The sequence below is a fragment of the Pipra filicauda genome, unplaced genomic scaffold (genome assembly GCF_003945595.2).
Source record: "Pipra filicauda isolate LSUMZ 115617 unplaced genomic scaffold, ASM394559v2 scaffold183_size1465899_pilon, whole genome shotgun sequence".
Classification (NCBI taxonomy): domain Eukaryota; kingdom Metazoa; phylum Chordata; class Aves; order Passeriformes; family Pipridae; genus Pipra; species Pipra filicauda.
In genome coordinates this window covers 1,261,739-1,279,408 of record NW_024104291.1, presented here as the reverse complement: position 1 = coordinate 1,279,408, position 17,670 = coordinate 1,261,739, and the positions used below count along the sequence as shown (strand labels likewise).

The window sequence follows — 17,670 nt, the reverse complement described above, 5'->3', positions numbered from 1 at the left end:
GAACCTGGCCTTAGATTGCCAAGATCTTGGTCCTACCGCAGCTTTTCCTCTTTCATGTCTCTGTGGGGTGGTGTTTTTGCCATGGGGCAACGTCAGCAAATTCAGGTTGTTCCCACTTCCCCCCAGTATTGAAAGTCTGATAACAAACTTCTGTTTTCCTTTGATTTGAAGTTGACTTGTGATTCTTTTTTGGGGGATATTGTAGTGTTGGTATATGAACAGTTTTCTTTACTGGCTCTACACTCTTGGAATTGTATTGAGTGGTCCTGCCCTGCTTAGCACCTTAGGATGTGATCTGGTTTCAAGGTACCTGGTAATTATAACCACCCTTTGTTGAATATTCATTAGGAATGCCAGTCAAATTAGGGATGTCTTAATAGTGTTGTGAACCATAGCTGAATAAATGAGGTATTTAGCATGTTACACAACAAGACACTACAAGAATGTCTGTACTAGCCCCTATATATGCATATGTATATATGTGTTTATGTAAATATGTGCATGATTTTGTTAGGGATACAGAGCAACAAAGGAGGGTACTGAGTGATGTGTTGATTTTTGCACTGGCATTTGGAGAATCTTAGCATGGTAAAACTGTACCAGCACCATAGTTTAGGCAAAAGGCTCATTCAACTCTAACTCAGCAGTCACTGTTAAAACATACTGGTGGGTTTTTCTGTGTGTGTGTGTAAACCTGAGTTGCAGTGTGGTCTTTCTGTTCTTTTCCACACTAAACTGCAGACTGTTACATACCCTGGCATTTGGGCACAGTTAACCACAGGGCAGCTGGACTGTACACAGCTCCTCTCAGCACTCTCACTGTACATCCGAGCACTAGGAAGCTCCAAAGGGAGAATTTGTGTTGTACCAATGTGGAGCTCCAGGAACAGAAATCTTGTCTTCTAGCCCAGTCAATGGAGCAAAATTAATTTTGGTGAGGTGGAAACAAACCTGGATGAGCCCTGAAGGGTAGCACTGAGAAGTGTCTTGTGTGAATTGACGAGTTTTATTTCCAATAAAACTTTGCATTTAGGCTATGTGTAAGTGTTGTGTACTTCATAAGCATTCGTTGCTTTGAATGTTAAATACTCATTTTTGTCTGTCCTACCAAAAATAGTTAAATTCTTCAGTTCCTAACTTGGGTTTATTTTTCATTGTTTCTGCTACTTTTTGTTTTGTGGGGTTTTTTGTTTGCTTGTTTTGTGTTAATTTAGTCAATTTAAGGCTTGTCTATTTCTTAGTGATTTTTATTTCAATTTTATATTCTACTTCTAGTGGCTATAAATAGAGCAACTACTTGTTAATCACCCAGGTTTGTACCAACTTCTTTTAAACTACATGTTATGCCAAAATAAACAATACAGATGTGGAGAAGGCATATCTGTTACGACCTTTTCAGTTTATGGACTTTGCTTTTGCAGGCCTTCAGAAATGACACAGAAGTAGGGCCTCTAATCTAACAAATCTTGGCTGCCCTCTAGGTTTGTCTCTCTGCTTTCTCTTTTCCCTGTCTGTTTTTATGCTCTTTGAGGTTTATTTTTGGGACCTTTACCCTGTGGGCTTCATGGGCTCACATTTGATGGAAACATCAAATCGTGTAAATTATGAAAGGTTTGTTTCCATAAGAAATGAGGCTGAAAAGTGGGGAAAAAAATCTGTAAGGCATAGAACACTTTAAAAATAGGTAAAAGGTATAAAAAGCAGTAAAGCAAGGAAAGGAAGTTAGAACTCCCTTAAAGTATCTGTTTTAGAAGCAGAACATTGTATAAAAGTAAATATTTTTTCTGAGGATCACCTCTTACCAGGCTCAGTGTGCCCGTGTGTGGTCTTTACCATGAATAGTTTTACCAGAGACAATTTCCTTTAGCAGGCCAACACACTAGTGTCCATGAGCTGCTGAATGATAACCCAGTTATCTAGTTCTAGTTCACTGTATTAACAGGCTAATTTTTTTTTATTATTATTTTAATGACTGAATACAGGGTCGTGGTTAGGAACTCTTGTATGTAAAGCATGTTCAAACCATTGATTTCATTTTGCAATATAATCTTAAAGGTACCTTGGAAAATATAAGTGAGAAAAGATTTTATTGCAACAAGTTGGAAATTACATGAAAATATTTACTTCCCGAACTCTTGCAAAAAAGATAGCTGGCAATAGTACCTGTTAAATACTTGGTTCATAATTTTACTGTGAAAAAAACCCCCATCTGATTCCCTTTTTCTTAGAACATGGTTTGTAAGGTGACTTGGATGCTGAGTTTGGTGGCATGCTACTGAGATCTTTGTAGAACTTGTTAACTATCTCTCCTTTTAAACCTAGTAACTATAAAGTGAAAAACTGAATTTACTCCTAAATTTGAAAAAATTATTTTGGCATATTTAAAAATTAAGCTGCATCCAGAAGAAGAAACTTCATGCTAGAAGCAGAGCTTCCAAGGGTGGTACCTGTCGGTGGTGGTTGCCTTAGCTGAGGCTATAAAGGGCATGTTTGTGCCAATTTGTGTCTGGAGCTTTCCTGTGGTTTTTAGCTCTGTTATTTATTCTCCTATGTTGCAGATTCTTTTTTTTTTTTTTTTAAAAATCGGTAAAAGCTGCATAAAATCAAGGACAAATTGAATACCCCATGACTCATCCCTATATACTGTGTCTATATGAAGAGGTAGCAGTAATCTCTGATACAAAGTAGGGGCGGTTGCCTAAAATGCCCTTTTACTTGTGTGTCTACAGAATTTTATGGTACTTTACTACTGATTTTTCCAACCAAGGTAAACATTCGACAATCTACAGTGGGCCAGGATGCGGCAGAGCCTTCCCGACAGGAAGTGAGAGGTTACTTACCTGCACTCAGGTATTACTAAAACAATGCTGGTCCTACAGACTTTCAATTTTGGTGTAGGGTGCCTCTAGAATAGAGCTGTGGAGACTCTTCTAGGGAGTAGTGTAGCCTTTCTTCCTCTCAGAGTTACATGTATGGCAAGTAGGAATATGATGATGTCAATATAAGAGATCTTCAGCTCCTTTTTTGCAGGTGCCTTCTATAGGAAAAAATCCAATAAATTCAAACCTCGAAAGGACTGGGTATTTCTCTAAAATTAGTTTTGCATGCTGTTGTAATAAAGGTCAGCAAATGGCACTTATGGCTAAAGTGACAAAGTTTCAGTATTTTAACAGTCCTTCACATTCATATGGCTTAACTGAAAATGGTGGCAGATATTCCCAGAATCCCAATACACACTTACAAAATTACTATTTGAATACAAAGTGATAAGTTAATATTTCAAACGTGAAATCTGAAAATGCAATTGAAAGGTGATGTGGAAGTCTATGTCAACAATTCTTTGAAAGCTTCATGTCTGCAGATGTTGAAAATAATTTTTAATGTAGTACTGCCAGATTTCAGGATTTGATGTCTCAGGATATCCGAGGAAAGATTTCATCCCATATAAAAGCCACAAGTATTGTACCTGAAATGAGAAATTACAGAAAGGACCTTTATTTAAATGTATTTGAGCAGGACACAGTACTGATATTGAAAATAAGCATTATGTTCAAGTATTTGAGTGTCTAACATGCAATACAGCATAGATTGCAGAAAAATTGAATTTTCTGTCAAAGGGTTAGAGGCAGTCAGCACTTTTTCCAAACACAATTTTTTTTCACAAAGAAAGCTTCAACAACCATGCAAGTGGTCCTTATGAGTTCATAATCCTGTTTTTCTTAGTATATTTAATGTTTTAACTCTGCTCTGTGTAAGCCAAGCCAAAGTCAGAGCAGTTTGACTAGGTGAATCCAACACGTGCACCTTCCTGTTGCTGTATCAAGGCTCCTTTCTTTGTAGCTGGATGTATAAATGACTGAACCAGCAGCTTAACCTTTATTTCTCAGCTGAGTTTGTTAGCAGTGTCTATTTTGGTGCTGCCAAATCGTGCTGCTGATCATTTTTAGGTGCTGCCAAGTGCCTATAGGATAATGGGTGGTTTTTTGAAGATCATTCTGATTTAGGGTTTATTCTGAAGCAGAAAAAAAGTGAAGTTAGAGATTGTATTTTCTTCATGAGCATCGTACAGTGTCTCAAGTTGGAAGTGGCCCATAAGGGCCATTGAGTCCAAAGGGCATCCAAATACAGTTTATTATGACCATTTTTTTTTCTCCTGGGAAAAAAAATCAGCATATTCTCTTTCAGAAATGAAGAGGATCCTGGTTGACAGTGTTGCTCATACAGTGTAGCTTGTATTTTATGAAGCTTCTTAGATCACAAAAAAAAAAGCTTATTGGAAGGAATTCTCTCTAGTCCAGTCTCCCACTCGATGCAGGACTTTGCCTATGCTAGATGGGTCAGTGAGGCTTTCCCTAGCTGAGTCCCTAAAACCTCCACGCACTGTAGCACTTCTCCAAATAACTAGTTTCAATGTTGCTTCTGAAGGTTTTCTCGGAGACTGATCTGAATTTCCCATGCCACAATTTGGGGCATTGCTGTTACTTGTTGCCAACAAGAACAGTTAATCTCTGGCATCCTTGTAACTTCTTTTGACATAAAGGTTGACTGTTCTTAAAACATATTTTCATCTTATTTTTGCAGCCTAAACAAGTCCAGTTCCCTCAGCATCTCCTTCATGTATCAGGTACTCTAGGCCCTTCACCATTTTGGTAGTCCTCCACTGACTGGATCCTGTTTTGTCCACATAGCTCTTGAACTGGGGGACTCCAGACAGCCATGTTCCAGACGTCACCTCTCAAGCATTGAGCAGAGGGGGGTGATAATGTCCCATGATGATTCCAATTTGCTGAATCGTGTGCTTTGTCTTACTTACAGAGCGAACAAACTGTCGTGAACAAACTGTTGTGAACAAACTTTAATTCAGGTCACTGAATTAAATATGTTAAATATACAAAATATATTAAGTATACTGAGAAAAGTCCCAGTACTGACACCAGTATACTCTGCATGTTATTGGCCCTCAGCCAGGTGTCAAACCATTGATTGTTACATTTTGAGGTCAGTGGTTTAGCCTGTTTTTATTCCATTTAAGAGTCTTCATGGGTGACCCCACTACTTTAAATTTGGATCAAGAATCCTGTGGGAGGTGGTATCAAAAGCCTTACTAAAGTGAAGGTATACTACATCCCTGCTCCCCCCTCATTCCCACATGCATTCATCATGGAAGGCAACCAAGCTGGTCAAGCACAGACTACCCTCACTACATCTGCGCTGATTGCTCCTGTGATTACCTTTGTGTTGTTTACATGGTTGGAAATGGATTCCAAGACTAGGTACTCCACCGTCTTCCCACTGGCTGAGGTGAGACCAACTAGCTTAGAGTTCTCCGGCCTCTCTCTCCGCCTCCTTAAAAGCTGGCATAGTATTAGCACATTTCCCATTGGCAGGAACCTCCTCCAACTCTTGTAACTTTTCATAAATGAAGGACAATCCTAACATTGGCCAACTCTACCTGCATTTCTAGGTGAATCCCAGTAGAGTCAATGGATTCACAATCACTGAGCTTATCCATTCCTACCCCGTTGCTCCCTCACTATTTATTGCCTCCTTTCCAAAACCTTACTGATTTACACAGAGGTTTGGACGCAAAATTTTCTTGGGAAGACTCAATGGTTAAAAAAAGACATACAGTACCTCAGCCTTTTCCATGCCATCCATCACTAAGTTGTCTCTCCCATCCGCCAATGGACCTGAATTTTCTCTGGAATTTTTTTCTGATTAATATATTTGTAACTTTGCATGTCCCTAGTCTTAGTTCCAGCTGAGCTCTGACCTTCCTGATTTTGTTTCTAAGTGCAAAACTCTTATACTCCTCCTTTGCTGCCCACCCCTGTTTCAATTTCTTACATGCTGTCCTTCATTCATAGGGAAGCTCTTTGTCTAGCAAACAGAGAAAGGCTTTCTGTCAAAATTCCTAGTCTAACTATGTGACAGATTCTCCTGCACATGTAAATCTATTACTGAGTTCTCAGTGAGCTTTTTTGAAAAATCACCTTTCCATGGTATACTTTTGTCATTTATGGCAGCTTCCAAGGGAATTCTTACTGACTTAGCAGTGCCCTACACAAGCAGAATTTTGTTTTGAAGTCCAAAGTCTAAACAGCTCTGCTGTTTACCCTCCCAGTCTCCTTCTGGACCCTGAACTCTTGTAAGGACTAGAAACCAAGTGGCCACACTCACCATCCATCCTTTGTAAGCAGGCAAAGTACAGGGTTACCACTCACCAGCCCTTTAGTATTTAAATTAGACTTAATTACTGACAGTTTTCTAGGAACTTCATGGATTGCATTCACTCACTGCATATGAGTTTCGCTGTCAGATGATTTCTGCAGAGCTGAAAACCCCTAGGAGATCAGGGTGAGGGAATAGGAGACTTACAGTTGTTGAAACTCTCCTTTAGAGAGTTTTGTATGGCACACAGACCTGGAATTCTTGTTTCTTTGCTAAGTTCCATGCTTCAGTGTTCTGAACATGCTGGAGGGCTCTGAATATCCTGTCCTCTGAGCAGAAAGGTGAAAGTCTCACCTCTTGCCTTCTCCCTTGCTTACCTCCTCCATTTACTTCTACTGCTAAGTAACTTTGGTAGCACTTATTTTCCCTCCTGGTCAGGAAAAGACTTTTTCAACTAAGGAATAGTCTTTCTAGTAAAACTGATCTAAAGAAGTGGGTCTTGATTCTGGTTTTATAGTGTTAGAAACCTAGCAGAATGCTAGACCAGGTTGGATGGGGCTTTGAGCAACTTGGGCCTAGTGGAAGGTGTCCCTGCCCCTGGGCTGTGGAACTAAATGGTCTTTAAGGTCCCTTTCAACCCAAACCATTCTACAACACAATTTTATGATATGCTAAGATGGCACCTGTCCAGGAAAGAGCATCTCATTTTACTGACCTCATGACTATGTTACCAACTCTTCCCTTCAAAGCTTCCATTTTCCTGGTACTGAAAGAGCATCATTAGCTCAGTCCCCATCATTACTAATAATGCCTGGACAACTAATATGAATTCCTTTGGCAGTAAAACAGAAACTATCTTTGTTCCACTGGTACGTGTTGTGTCTATGTTCACAGTGCAGAACATAGGCCTGCCTGTGCTAAGTCATAAACACTTGCTGACATTCATACTTATTACAGGAATTAGCTGTTTAAAGCTGCAGGAGAATCACCTCACCAAAACGTCAGTGAAGCCATTTTGAAAAATAAGTAATTAACTACAGTTTCAAGATTATATTCCTGAAAGACCATAAACCACTAGTTGGTTTGTTTATCCTAAAACAGAACTTCCATTTCATCTTCCTCTTGTGAAAGTGACAATCAATCTTCCTCTTGTTCCAAGTGTCTTTTCTATGAAGATTGTTCTGAAGCTGATGGTTAAGAACTTGTTTACAGCTAGATCAGGGTATCAGTTACATACTGAACGCTCTCCAATCTCTTTAGCCTTGTGGGTTTTTGCTCTGGCCATAAATGAGAACATACTGCACTTTGCACTGGCAATTTCAAATTTCACGGTATGCTAATCCATGGTTCTGCATGAGGTAGTTATTACAGAAAATCACAAAAAAAGCTAATAGACTCCTAAAAGAATTCCCCTGTTGCCGGTATATTTTGGTTCTGAAAAAAATCTCCAGGAGCAGTTAATTAGGGGTGAGATAAGAAAGGGTTTATTTGCCAAGGCAAAGATGTTACAGGACGCACGCTGGCTGTGCCTGAGAGGTTACATTTTATAATACCATCTATCCAATCCCAGATGTGCCCACCCTTTGGCCTTTCCTCTGGACCACCCCGGGTCCACCCCCTTGAAATGAGTCTGGGGTCTTTTACTTCATCATCTTCACCATCTTCAGAGCACAAAGGGTACATAGTTACCTAATTTTTGACCGTATTCTGTGGTTTAGCCCTGATATGCTGTTCTGTCAACTGTCTAGGCCTTGCCTTGACGAAAGACTGAACACTTGTGCTGTATTCAGAAGCAGGATTGATATGGGGAGCATAGAGTGGGGTAAGAGGGTTAGGGAATGTATAAACAAGGCTGCTGGAGAAAGGGAAAGGAGCAAGGGACAAGGGGGGGGGGGAAGGTTGCTGCTTTTAAAACTTATTTATAAAACTTACAAGTCTTACAAATATTAGAAAAATAAAAAACCATTAGGGGCTTAAGGCATCACCCCAAAGGAAGAGCAAAGTAATTTAACCACCTAAGATGCTGATGCTGTGAAAAGTAAGGCATCAAGTTAGCATATCACTACAACTCTGCCAGTTTCTAGGAAGTCTGAAACAGTATTTCTGCTGACACGTGGATTCTGAAAGTAATTTTTACAACTAAATTTAATTCCCCCATTATCTACTTTTATGATTCTGCTTAGAAGTTCTTTTCAAAACAATTTTATTTATCATCTTAACAGGTCATTTTCCTAGATGCCTCATCATTTGGTCCAGTTGTGGAAGAAAAAATTCTATTCCTATTATTTTCTTATTTTCAAAAAGTGTCAGAGAGAAAATCACTTCATGTTAGCTTTGTAGATCTGCACTCTCGTATTCACCAATTCAGTTTTCAAATGCAGCAATCTCCTCTATCCTTCCTCCTCAGACAGGTGTTCACAGCTCTTGGTTTGTAAGGTCTCTACGTATCCATGAAGCATCCTTGTTTTGTAATAAGCTATTTATACCACCAATAGAGTCCTCCACCCTTCACCCTAGATCTGTAACTAAATGGTGGTTGCAGTAGCAACACTGCACAAGAAGTGATGTGTCCTGAGTAACCACATCTTTAAAACTGTTCAGTCTGGAGTTCCTTTTTAATTTAAGAGGCAGAATTCAATACATTCTTTATGGATTTTCTAGATGTTAACTAATGACAAACCCCTGCTTACGAATTTTCATAGAAATGTAACATTACTCCCTAATCACATTCTAAATTCCTCAAGTCATGGGTCCATTTGAGTTAACATCAGCTGATTTTCTTATGTCAAAATCTTCTGAAGGCTTTCTGCAAAGCTGTTCTGCAGAACACATCTTGACAAATAAGCAGAACATGGGGTTTCAGAATGCCTCCTTGTTTCTGTAGATCACTTGCCAAAATATTAAATCCCAAGTACTTACAACCTGGAAAATCTCTAAACAGTTATCACATCGAAATCAGTTAATAAAACAGAAAGCTAAAGCTGAATGGTGAGAAATATTATGTGTTCTGTTAGGACCCGAGTGATGCTGATCAGCTTTGCCGAAGACATTTCATTAACTACTAACTGAACAGTTATCAAGCTTACTCTACTGTTCACTCATCCTGTTTGGAGATCTAATTTAACAAAATTATATTAAAGTAAATTTTAGATAGACTAAAACTTCGATCTTCATTTTTGACTGACTGAGAGTCGAGGCAAGTAGAACATGCACAGATGTGAACTCAAGAAGAGGAAGTTTTTTGTTATAATGGGAGCCCTTTGTTATGTTTCCTGTGTATATTTTATATCCTGTTGTGCCTTCATCACTGTTGTACCTTCTAATAGGATTAACAGTCATGAAAGAATTTAGGATTAGCAAACTGCTTCTTTATATACCCTCTAAGCAGAAAGCTCAAGAGTTGTAAGGACTAACTGTAAACAAACAGCATGAAGTATCACATGCAGCATTTTCATCTGCACACAACTAGAAGTTAAATCAATAGGTTCCAAATTAAAACCATAATTTAACTTAGAAAAAAATCTAGTTGCTAACATTCCTAATTCTTAAACTAATAACAGATTGTTTCCAGCAGTGACTGGAACTGGAACACAGAATGAAAACTGCAAAGTTTAGACACTATGGAGAGAAGAAAGATTTGATATTATAAAAGTAGTAATCGAGAAAGCATATTTACAGACTTGTCCTAATACTTGTGGGTGTTTTTTAATTTATCATCCCCATGTTCTTGGATACTGTCACAAAACAAGACAAACCAGTGCTAACCAGTGTGTTTCTCTTTTTGAAGTTAATCAAGCTAATATTTACTTTCAGGTATCTTCTTCTCCTGTTTAGTATTCTGCTACAATCTACAAGTGGGCCTCTGGTCAGTGTGATACCTCAAACAGGCTGGATTTTAATACCAGGGCATAAAGTCCCAAACAATAGGCAGTTTCAAATGTATCAAGCTCCAGAGTAAACAGCTGTTGTGGTTTATAACTAACTAGTTAAGCCTAACCTAAACACCAAACTTCTTCCATCTAGAATTGTGCTGTTGTGGTTCTTTGGTAGGTACATTTTCTTGCTCAAAGTATCCCAAATGTACTTAGACTTTGAACATGACATCTGGATTAAACAATTGTACAGCATAATGTGGCTGTTTCTTAAAATAAATTAATTAAAACAGTAGATATTATTTTGTTAATAAAACTGGTGTTTAAAACTCAGTATTAGATACTTGATTGATGGGACAAGGGGTAATGGTTTAAACTAAAACTGGGCAGATTTAGACTAGATTTAAGGAAGTAGTTCTTTACAATGAGGGGGTGAAACACTGGTTGCCCAAAGAGGTGGCAGGTGCCCCATCCCTGGAAACATTCAAGGCTAGGTCAGATGGGGCTCTGAGTAACCTGCTCTAGTTGAAGATGCCCCTGCCCATTGCAAGGGGGTCAGACTAGATGATCTTTAAAGGTCCCTCCCAACCCAAGCCATTCTATGATTCACAAAACAGTGTCACAGGCACTCTACATGGAGCACTGAACAAGAGTAAAATACACAGCCTGCATTTGCAAAAATGAAACCATGATTCTGAATGATTTTTACACATAAATTACAATTTACTATTTTCTGGATTTTATTTAAAGCAGAAAATGAGCACACTATCAAATAAAGAATAGCTATTTCCTGATTTTTGAACCATGTACTACATAACACTTTCTCAAATACATAAAGTATTAAGAACTTACCTAAGGCTGGTGCTATCCAGTATACTAGTGAGTAACTCAAAAATTTGTCATAGAAACAATCTGCATGTAATGAAAATGCCAATGCTGGGTTAAATACTGCTCCTGTGAGATTTCCACCTGCAATAAGATGAAAATAATGCAAACAACATGAAATCAAACCATCTTTCTTATTATTAAATTAATATTGAAATGCACACACAATATTACAAGAAATGTGCACCCAGCAATAAAATGAATTAGCAGAAACCGTTTGAACAGATAACTTCAGAAGAGTTTATTTACCTGATGACATGGTTAACAGTTTAACTGTTTCTTAATAGGCTTTAAAACATCTGAAGGGCAGGCTATAACTTCCTTTATATCTTTGTAGCAAATATTCTTTAAAGAGATAAGTTTGGCCAATACTGAATGTTTCTATTGATAAAACTAGAAGCTGTTTTACTAACAGTCTTTTAGAAGCAGGAATTACACAAATATTAGTAAAGAACTACTGAGCCCTCATTACATTTCTATGTCACATGAAACACATATGCAAGATAATAGAAAAAAATCTGTCAAGCACTGACAGATATACTGACAGCTGACCTCTATACTTTATTATAAGAACACTAATATCACCAATGTATAGAACGTTATCATATGGTATAATAACTGTGGGAAAAGCCTTCACAATCATTCTCTATGCTGTCTGAAGAAAATAAAAGCAAATGCCACCCCATGTCTTGTAAAAGGAAGTCAAGCATCTTTCCTTGCTTCTGATTTCAGATGTAAATGAACTTGCCTAAACATATTCTAAATAACTAGATCCAAACACATTAAACTGTGAGGATTAAACTGTAATTTCACTGCAGATGAACCTGGAGCTAAGTGTGTTTAATTCTGATGTATGTTGTTCCTCTCATTCCAATCCTGCAGAAATAGCATTACTCACAGCAAAATTATCTGTATTTCTGTACTATAAGTTACTAACCACCCCATATCTCTTTTATCTATTAATCTATTCCCATAAAATAATAATTGTGTCTATTTAATTCCTTAAAGCTTATTCTCGATTTTTCCCCAAATAAGCTAGTGTGAGCTTTGAACTTACCCTTTGTACAAATACCATGCTGCTGCAATCCTTGTTTGCTATGAGCATGCAATCATTTACCCAAAGTTTTAGTACAGTCTTTGTTATTGTCATCTTCTGTTTTCTCTTTCTATGTTCTCCTTATTATTTCTCTTACTGTTATTACAGTTCAGGAAAGTTTTTTTACCTACTCAGTTGACTGTGGTTTTACACTTGTTCTCAAGAGCATCTCAGGTTTGTTGTGCAGTCTGTTATTCTGCACAATGACACATTAGCAATGTCCACGGTTGCCAGGAAGCCCAGCTACAATAATTTACTTTGCTTAAACCTATTTATGAATTAACTGCTTCTACTTTTATATCAACAAACACACAGTTGAAAGTAGAATTTCACTCTCAGGATGTGGTTGCTGAACACTGAACATCAGATAAGAGTTTTAACTGCTGTATTTCTTCAATATTCATTACTAATAACTATTGGAATATCAACCATAGGCCAGGGGCACTAGTATAATCTGATTTAAAATTATATATAAAGCACCTCAGTCTGTGTACCAGAAAAGACAAATTATTTTATGGCAAAAGAAATGTAGCCTCTTTGATGTGGTACATATAAGAACTTTAAAAGGGGAAGGAATGTGTGCTCCACACAATGCGTGAGAAAATATTGGAGCTTTTGTGTACAGTACATACTACTATAAAAATTTGCTCTGTGTAAGACTAAATGTGGAAAAAAAATCCAAATATTCTTAACTATGAAAAAGTGCAAGAAAAACTAAAGAAACAGCTTGTAATTTTGATAATACTATACAACCTGATGTTATTTGTTGGAGTGAGCTGCATGGCATACCTAAGTACCTTGTATTGGTACACAAAACACTGACCTAGCGAAATTTGTTTTTTCCAATAGCTCCATTTATTCAACCATAAAAATACAATTTAATGTTTTTGAGCCTTGTCTCTGCATCAATACATTTAGAAGGGTGGAAGCCACAGGGATGTGGCTATCCTCCAAAATTTTACCCAAACTAAATAGGAGTCCCTTCTTACAGTCCCTTTTCAGACAGCAATCATTCCCCATACAGGATACAGCTACCAAACTCAGAGCATAATTCAGGGAATGAAATACAATATACTATGTATAAGATGTTTTTTCCTAATGTTTCTGGTTCATTCATAACTGTAACAGACACAGGTCCTGAAGGCACAATGGACTTTGTTTTTACAATCACAGTATAAAAAGAAATCATTATCATAAATTTTATTTTGTAAATTTAATGTACCAGAGTTGCTAGCTAGAACCCTCTATCTGCTAAGTTAAGTTTAAAAAAATCATTATTCATTCAATACCCTGTTTGATAGTTTTGTAGAAAAGAGGAAGAGTGTTACCAAGTTGCCTAAGTTAGCATTGCTTTGCCTAAATTTGTGCTGGTTGCCTGGCCCTTTGGTGCTGGGTATGCAAGAAAGATCCATTCCTCTTAGAGAGGCACTCAAAGTCCTTAAATATATATATATATTTATATATACATATATTTAAATATATAAACAGTAAACAAAGAGGTGTAGAAGAGTTCCTGAGAATTACGAGAATTACCCAGCCCAACTAAGTTTTGCATCTGTCTGCCTTCACAGCCTGTAAATGAGAACTTGGCCTGCTGGAGGCCACTATCTGTGACACCTGATTTGTAAGTCACTCTTAATGCATGTAAGAAACACTGAGGTGGAACAGACCTCTACGCCATGAGATCCACAGAATTTACAGGATTTATGCACCAGTCCATGGCTGCCTACTAGGCCCTTTGCTATTGCCCCAGTTACTTGCCACGCTGTCAGGATGCTGTGGGAAGGGGGTTCCAATATCAGCAGCCCTCAAAATGGAGGAATTAACCTTCCACTAGAAAAAGAGATCTGTTACAGTGCAAACCTCTGACTTCATCACAGTAAGAAATTAATAGCAGCAGCCTGCACCCACACTTATTGTGTAATACCTCAAGTGATAGGAATCAGGGTTTATGCCTTCCTCTGCTTCAGAAAGCTTCAATCCACATCTTAGGAGCGGACAGTAAACACCAGGCTCATGCATGCCTGCTGCAGGGGGAGGATAACACTGATTCTCATCTTTCCTTTTGAACCTGAGTGTACAGCAAACATGGAAACCTTAGGAAGCTTGGAGCAGAGCATACAAGAAAAAATTAGTTTTTCCACTAAGTATGGCATAAACCTAGGTTCAGGATCTATTCTCTGGAATACCCATGTATTTTTATAGTAGGCTGGACTCCAGATTAAAAGAAATGCAAAGAAAAATGTCTAGGTAGCACAGGGTACAGACAGAAGGTGCAAAAGAAAGAGGCCTGGGTGCAGCAGGTCTGAGATTTCTTAGAAGAACGTGCAGATCAATTGCACTGGATAGTTTAACAAGTCCAAGTTTATGACATGGAAGGGGAAGTGGTACACACCCTTCTCCTGCTGGAAAAAGAGAGAAGCCTGGCCAACAACACTGGGAATGAATCCTATGTTTGAACTAGGGAAGAGAAAGGCAATGTGACATATGAGTATTTTCTAAGCAGGAAAAGAATGTTAAGAATCAGGAATGCAGATTTCTTTGCTTGTAAAGAGAGAGGATAATATTTGGCTATACTTTCACTGAGCAATTCAGAAATATATTTAACGTCCTCAAATGCACCTTGCTTCTGCCTTCAAAAGTTAATTTTGAAAAGTAGTTCAAACTGCTAAGTTAATTCTCAAAATTCCCCATGGACTTCTTTTACCTTTTAGGCATTAGCTAATTTCAGCTAAAAATAATGAGTAAAGGTTTTTTCATTACTACATCTGAAAATTTGACTGTACATTGTTCCTGACACTATTATGTTAAATAGCATAACAAGGTAAACCTTTTGGACACGACATCAGTGACACCACGGATGTTTGCAGATAAGAGTTCTCCCTCTCTCATAAAAGGATTTGATAATTCCCTAGATAACTTCTTGTGTGGTGGGGGCAGTAGCACAATCAAGGAGCTCGGTAACCCTCTCTCTCTCACCTCTTCAAACTGTAGAGTTCTCCTTGCCAGTAGAAGGACTCAAGTGACCTAACAACTCTCCGCACTTCACTAGGGACAAAAGGGAGCATCAACAGCCGGAAGAAAGAAGTTCAGACTGACTCCCTTCACCTCTTCCCTCCCACTGCTCCAGAGAGGATGCGGAGGTGAGAGTGTCCCAGCTCTGGGAAGCATGAGGTGACAATCAGATAGAGGCAAGGCTATGGACACACGGTATTACAGACACAGGAGGCTCTAATACAACACCTACTTTTTTCCTTTCTTTACATTTGGTTTCAGGAGGTATTTATCATTTCTGTCATCATGGCTGGGCTTCGCGAACGAAGATTTGGGAAGGCTCTAACCACATTTGTTACAGGCACGTTGGTGACTTATGAGGCCAATACGAGATAGACATATCCGATTGCAAAAGGCACAGTAGAAAGACTCTTTAGATGGTATATTCTGCAGAACACGATTCTTTCTGCGTTGCCTTTTCTCCTCGAGAGTGATCCTGCGTGTGTTTATCATTTCTGTATGCAGTCTACAAATAACCATTCCCGTTTCTGATTTAAGGACGTAGTTAAATAAACTGCACTGATATGAATTATGCATTATCTAAATACAGAGCTTCCCTATTGCCGGTCTGTACCCTGCTGTTGCACCATCAGCACTTTTTCCTGATACAAAGAGCGGTGCTCTCTCTCGCAACGCCACTTAGAAATCAGAGCACATAGTTAAGAAATCTCTCATGCTGTATAAATAGTCAGATTATGAAACAATCCTTCACTGAGATATCTTAATACTTAACCATATTTACTTGTGTATTTGACATATTTTTAAATTCATAACTCCTTTCATTCTTAACCCTGCACCTGTCTGGAATGCAAACAGGTAAACTTTATATAAACTCCAAATGGACTCTGCATATGTAGGACAATAAACTTTCCTTGATGATATTTTTTTTTGTAATCTATGAAAAAGAATTTTGCATCTTAACCTTTAAGAAAATAATAAAACCCCCTTCCATTACAACTTAATTGCAGGAACAGAGGAGAGAAAAAAAAAAAGAAAATACTAACCTGCATACACGAGCATGGTGATGAGAAGGGCAATCAAATGGACTCTGTATTTGGGATTAACACTTTCCGATCGCAGGACTGCCAGCTGGAAAACGACAGAAAAGAGCAGTTCTATGCAGAACGCCTGCATCTCTGTAGTCTGCATGGGGCTGCTGCAGCCCTGTGAGAGTGCTCCAAAATGTGGCTCTGCCATCTCTAGACTCCAAATAAAGTGCATGAACACCCTGGCAAGCACTGCAGCCACGAACTGAGCGGCAATCTTGAGTCCCCCCATCCTGAGGGATGTCCTGCCGCCCCACATGGGCTGCAGGGTCCCGCAGGGATTGCAGGTGCTGCCGGCCAGGGTGAGGCCGTGCAGGACGGTGAAGCCGTAGGTGAGGGTGAGGGCGGTGTGCGGCTTCGGCTCCACATTGCCGAGCAGGCTGAGCTCGTTCGTGCAGGCGCAGATCTGGAAGGTGCTGAACATCTCCACGAGGAAAGCGAAGAGGCGCGGGTGGGAGCGCAGCCGGCGGCGGGTCAGCCTCCTGCACAGCCCCACGGCCACCACCACGCCGGACATCAGCAGCAGGGAGCTCCCGAGCCCACCGACAGCCATGCCCGGAGCTTCACAGGCCCGAGGGCTCGCAGAAGGTCCAGCCCCACCACCTGCGGGGAGAAAGAAAGCAGGAGAGGGAGGGAAAATGCCCACCCTTGCCCTCCGAGGCAGGAGCCAGCTTCTGTCCCCACCTGCGAGGCGCCTGACTCACCCTCGGCTTGGCGGAGCAAAGGGCAGAAGTGAGGGCAAGGGGATCCCGCTTCCTGCCACGGCAGAGCTTAGAAGAAGGAAGGTCTGTCCCTTCGGTAGAAAACCGCGGGGCGGGGAGGGGGCTCAGCTTCCCCTCAGCCCCTCCGCCGCGGGACGGACGGAACACTCCTCTCGCCCTCAGCCTGCCGGTGGGGAGGGCGGGCCGCCGCTCCCGCCCGCGGAGGGGACGGGAGGCGAGGCGCTCCCGCGGCGGGCTCTGTGGCGCGGCCCCTCCGGGGCTGCGAGCGCGGCTCCAGCACCAGCTCCGCGCCGGCCGCGGGCTCCGGGCGCACCGCCCCCTCCGGCGGGCGCTGCGGCTGCACAGCGCATGCGGGCGGGCGTGGGGCAGGGGCGCTGAGGGGAGGGTGGCGGGGCAGCGCCGCGGGTGCGGTGTCACCGCCAGCTCTGCGGGCCCCAGCTCGGGCTGTCCGCAAAAATCAGATTGCTTACCCCGCTCTGTGCGACAAGCCAATAATTACACGCTCGAGAGAGAGACAGATTGATTATTTCAGAGTTGCACAAGCCCGGGTGCTCGGTGGTGTTCCACAAACAAGCACGCCAGCTATCAAAACTTTTTTTAGTATTTATACATTTTAGCAAACAAAGGCATTACAGAATCACAGAATCGATTAAGTTAGAAAATGCTTCTGAGATCGTCGAGTCCAACCTATGACCAAACACCACCGTGTGAACTAGACCATGCACTAAGTGCCACGTCCAGTCTTTCCTTAAACACCTCAGGGGACGGCGACTCCACCACCTCCCTGGGCAGCCCGTTCCAATGTCTAATTACCCTTTCAGGAT

The 17,670-nt window shown here is 40.4% G+C and overlaps 1 protein-coding gene across 2 annotated transcripts; it reads right to left on the bottom strand.

The window, feature by feature from the left end:
- Positions 1–2,070: 2,070 nt before the first annotated feature.
- Positions 2,071–17,124, bottom strand: AQP11 (aquaporin 11). Of its 2 annotated transcripts, none has more exons than XM_027741064.2 (4): positions 16,829–17,124; positions 16,083–16,727; positions 10,896–11,012; positions 2,071–3,466 (listed from the first exon to the last, which is right to left on the bottom strand). In XM_027741064.2, exons 2-4 carry the CDS (start codon positions 16,675–16,677, stop codon positions 3,414–3,416), a joined length of 765 nt encoding a protein of 254 aa, XP_027596865.1. In that variant the 5' UTR covers positions 16,678–16,727; positions 16,829–17,124; the 3' UTR covers positions 2,071–3,413. The 2 variants fall into 2 exon arrangements, with proteins under 2 accessions (XP_027596865.1, XP_039235949.1); XM_039380015.1 differs by lacking the exon at positions 2,071–3,466 and adding an exon at positions 3,474–4,839.
- Positions 17,125–17,670: the final 546 nt, after the last annotated feature.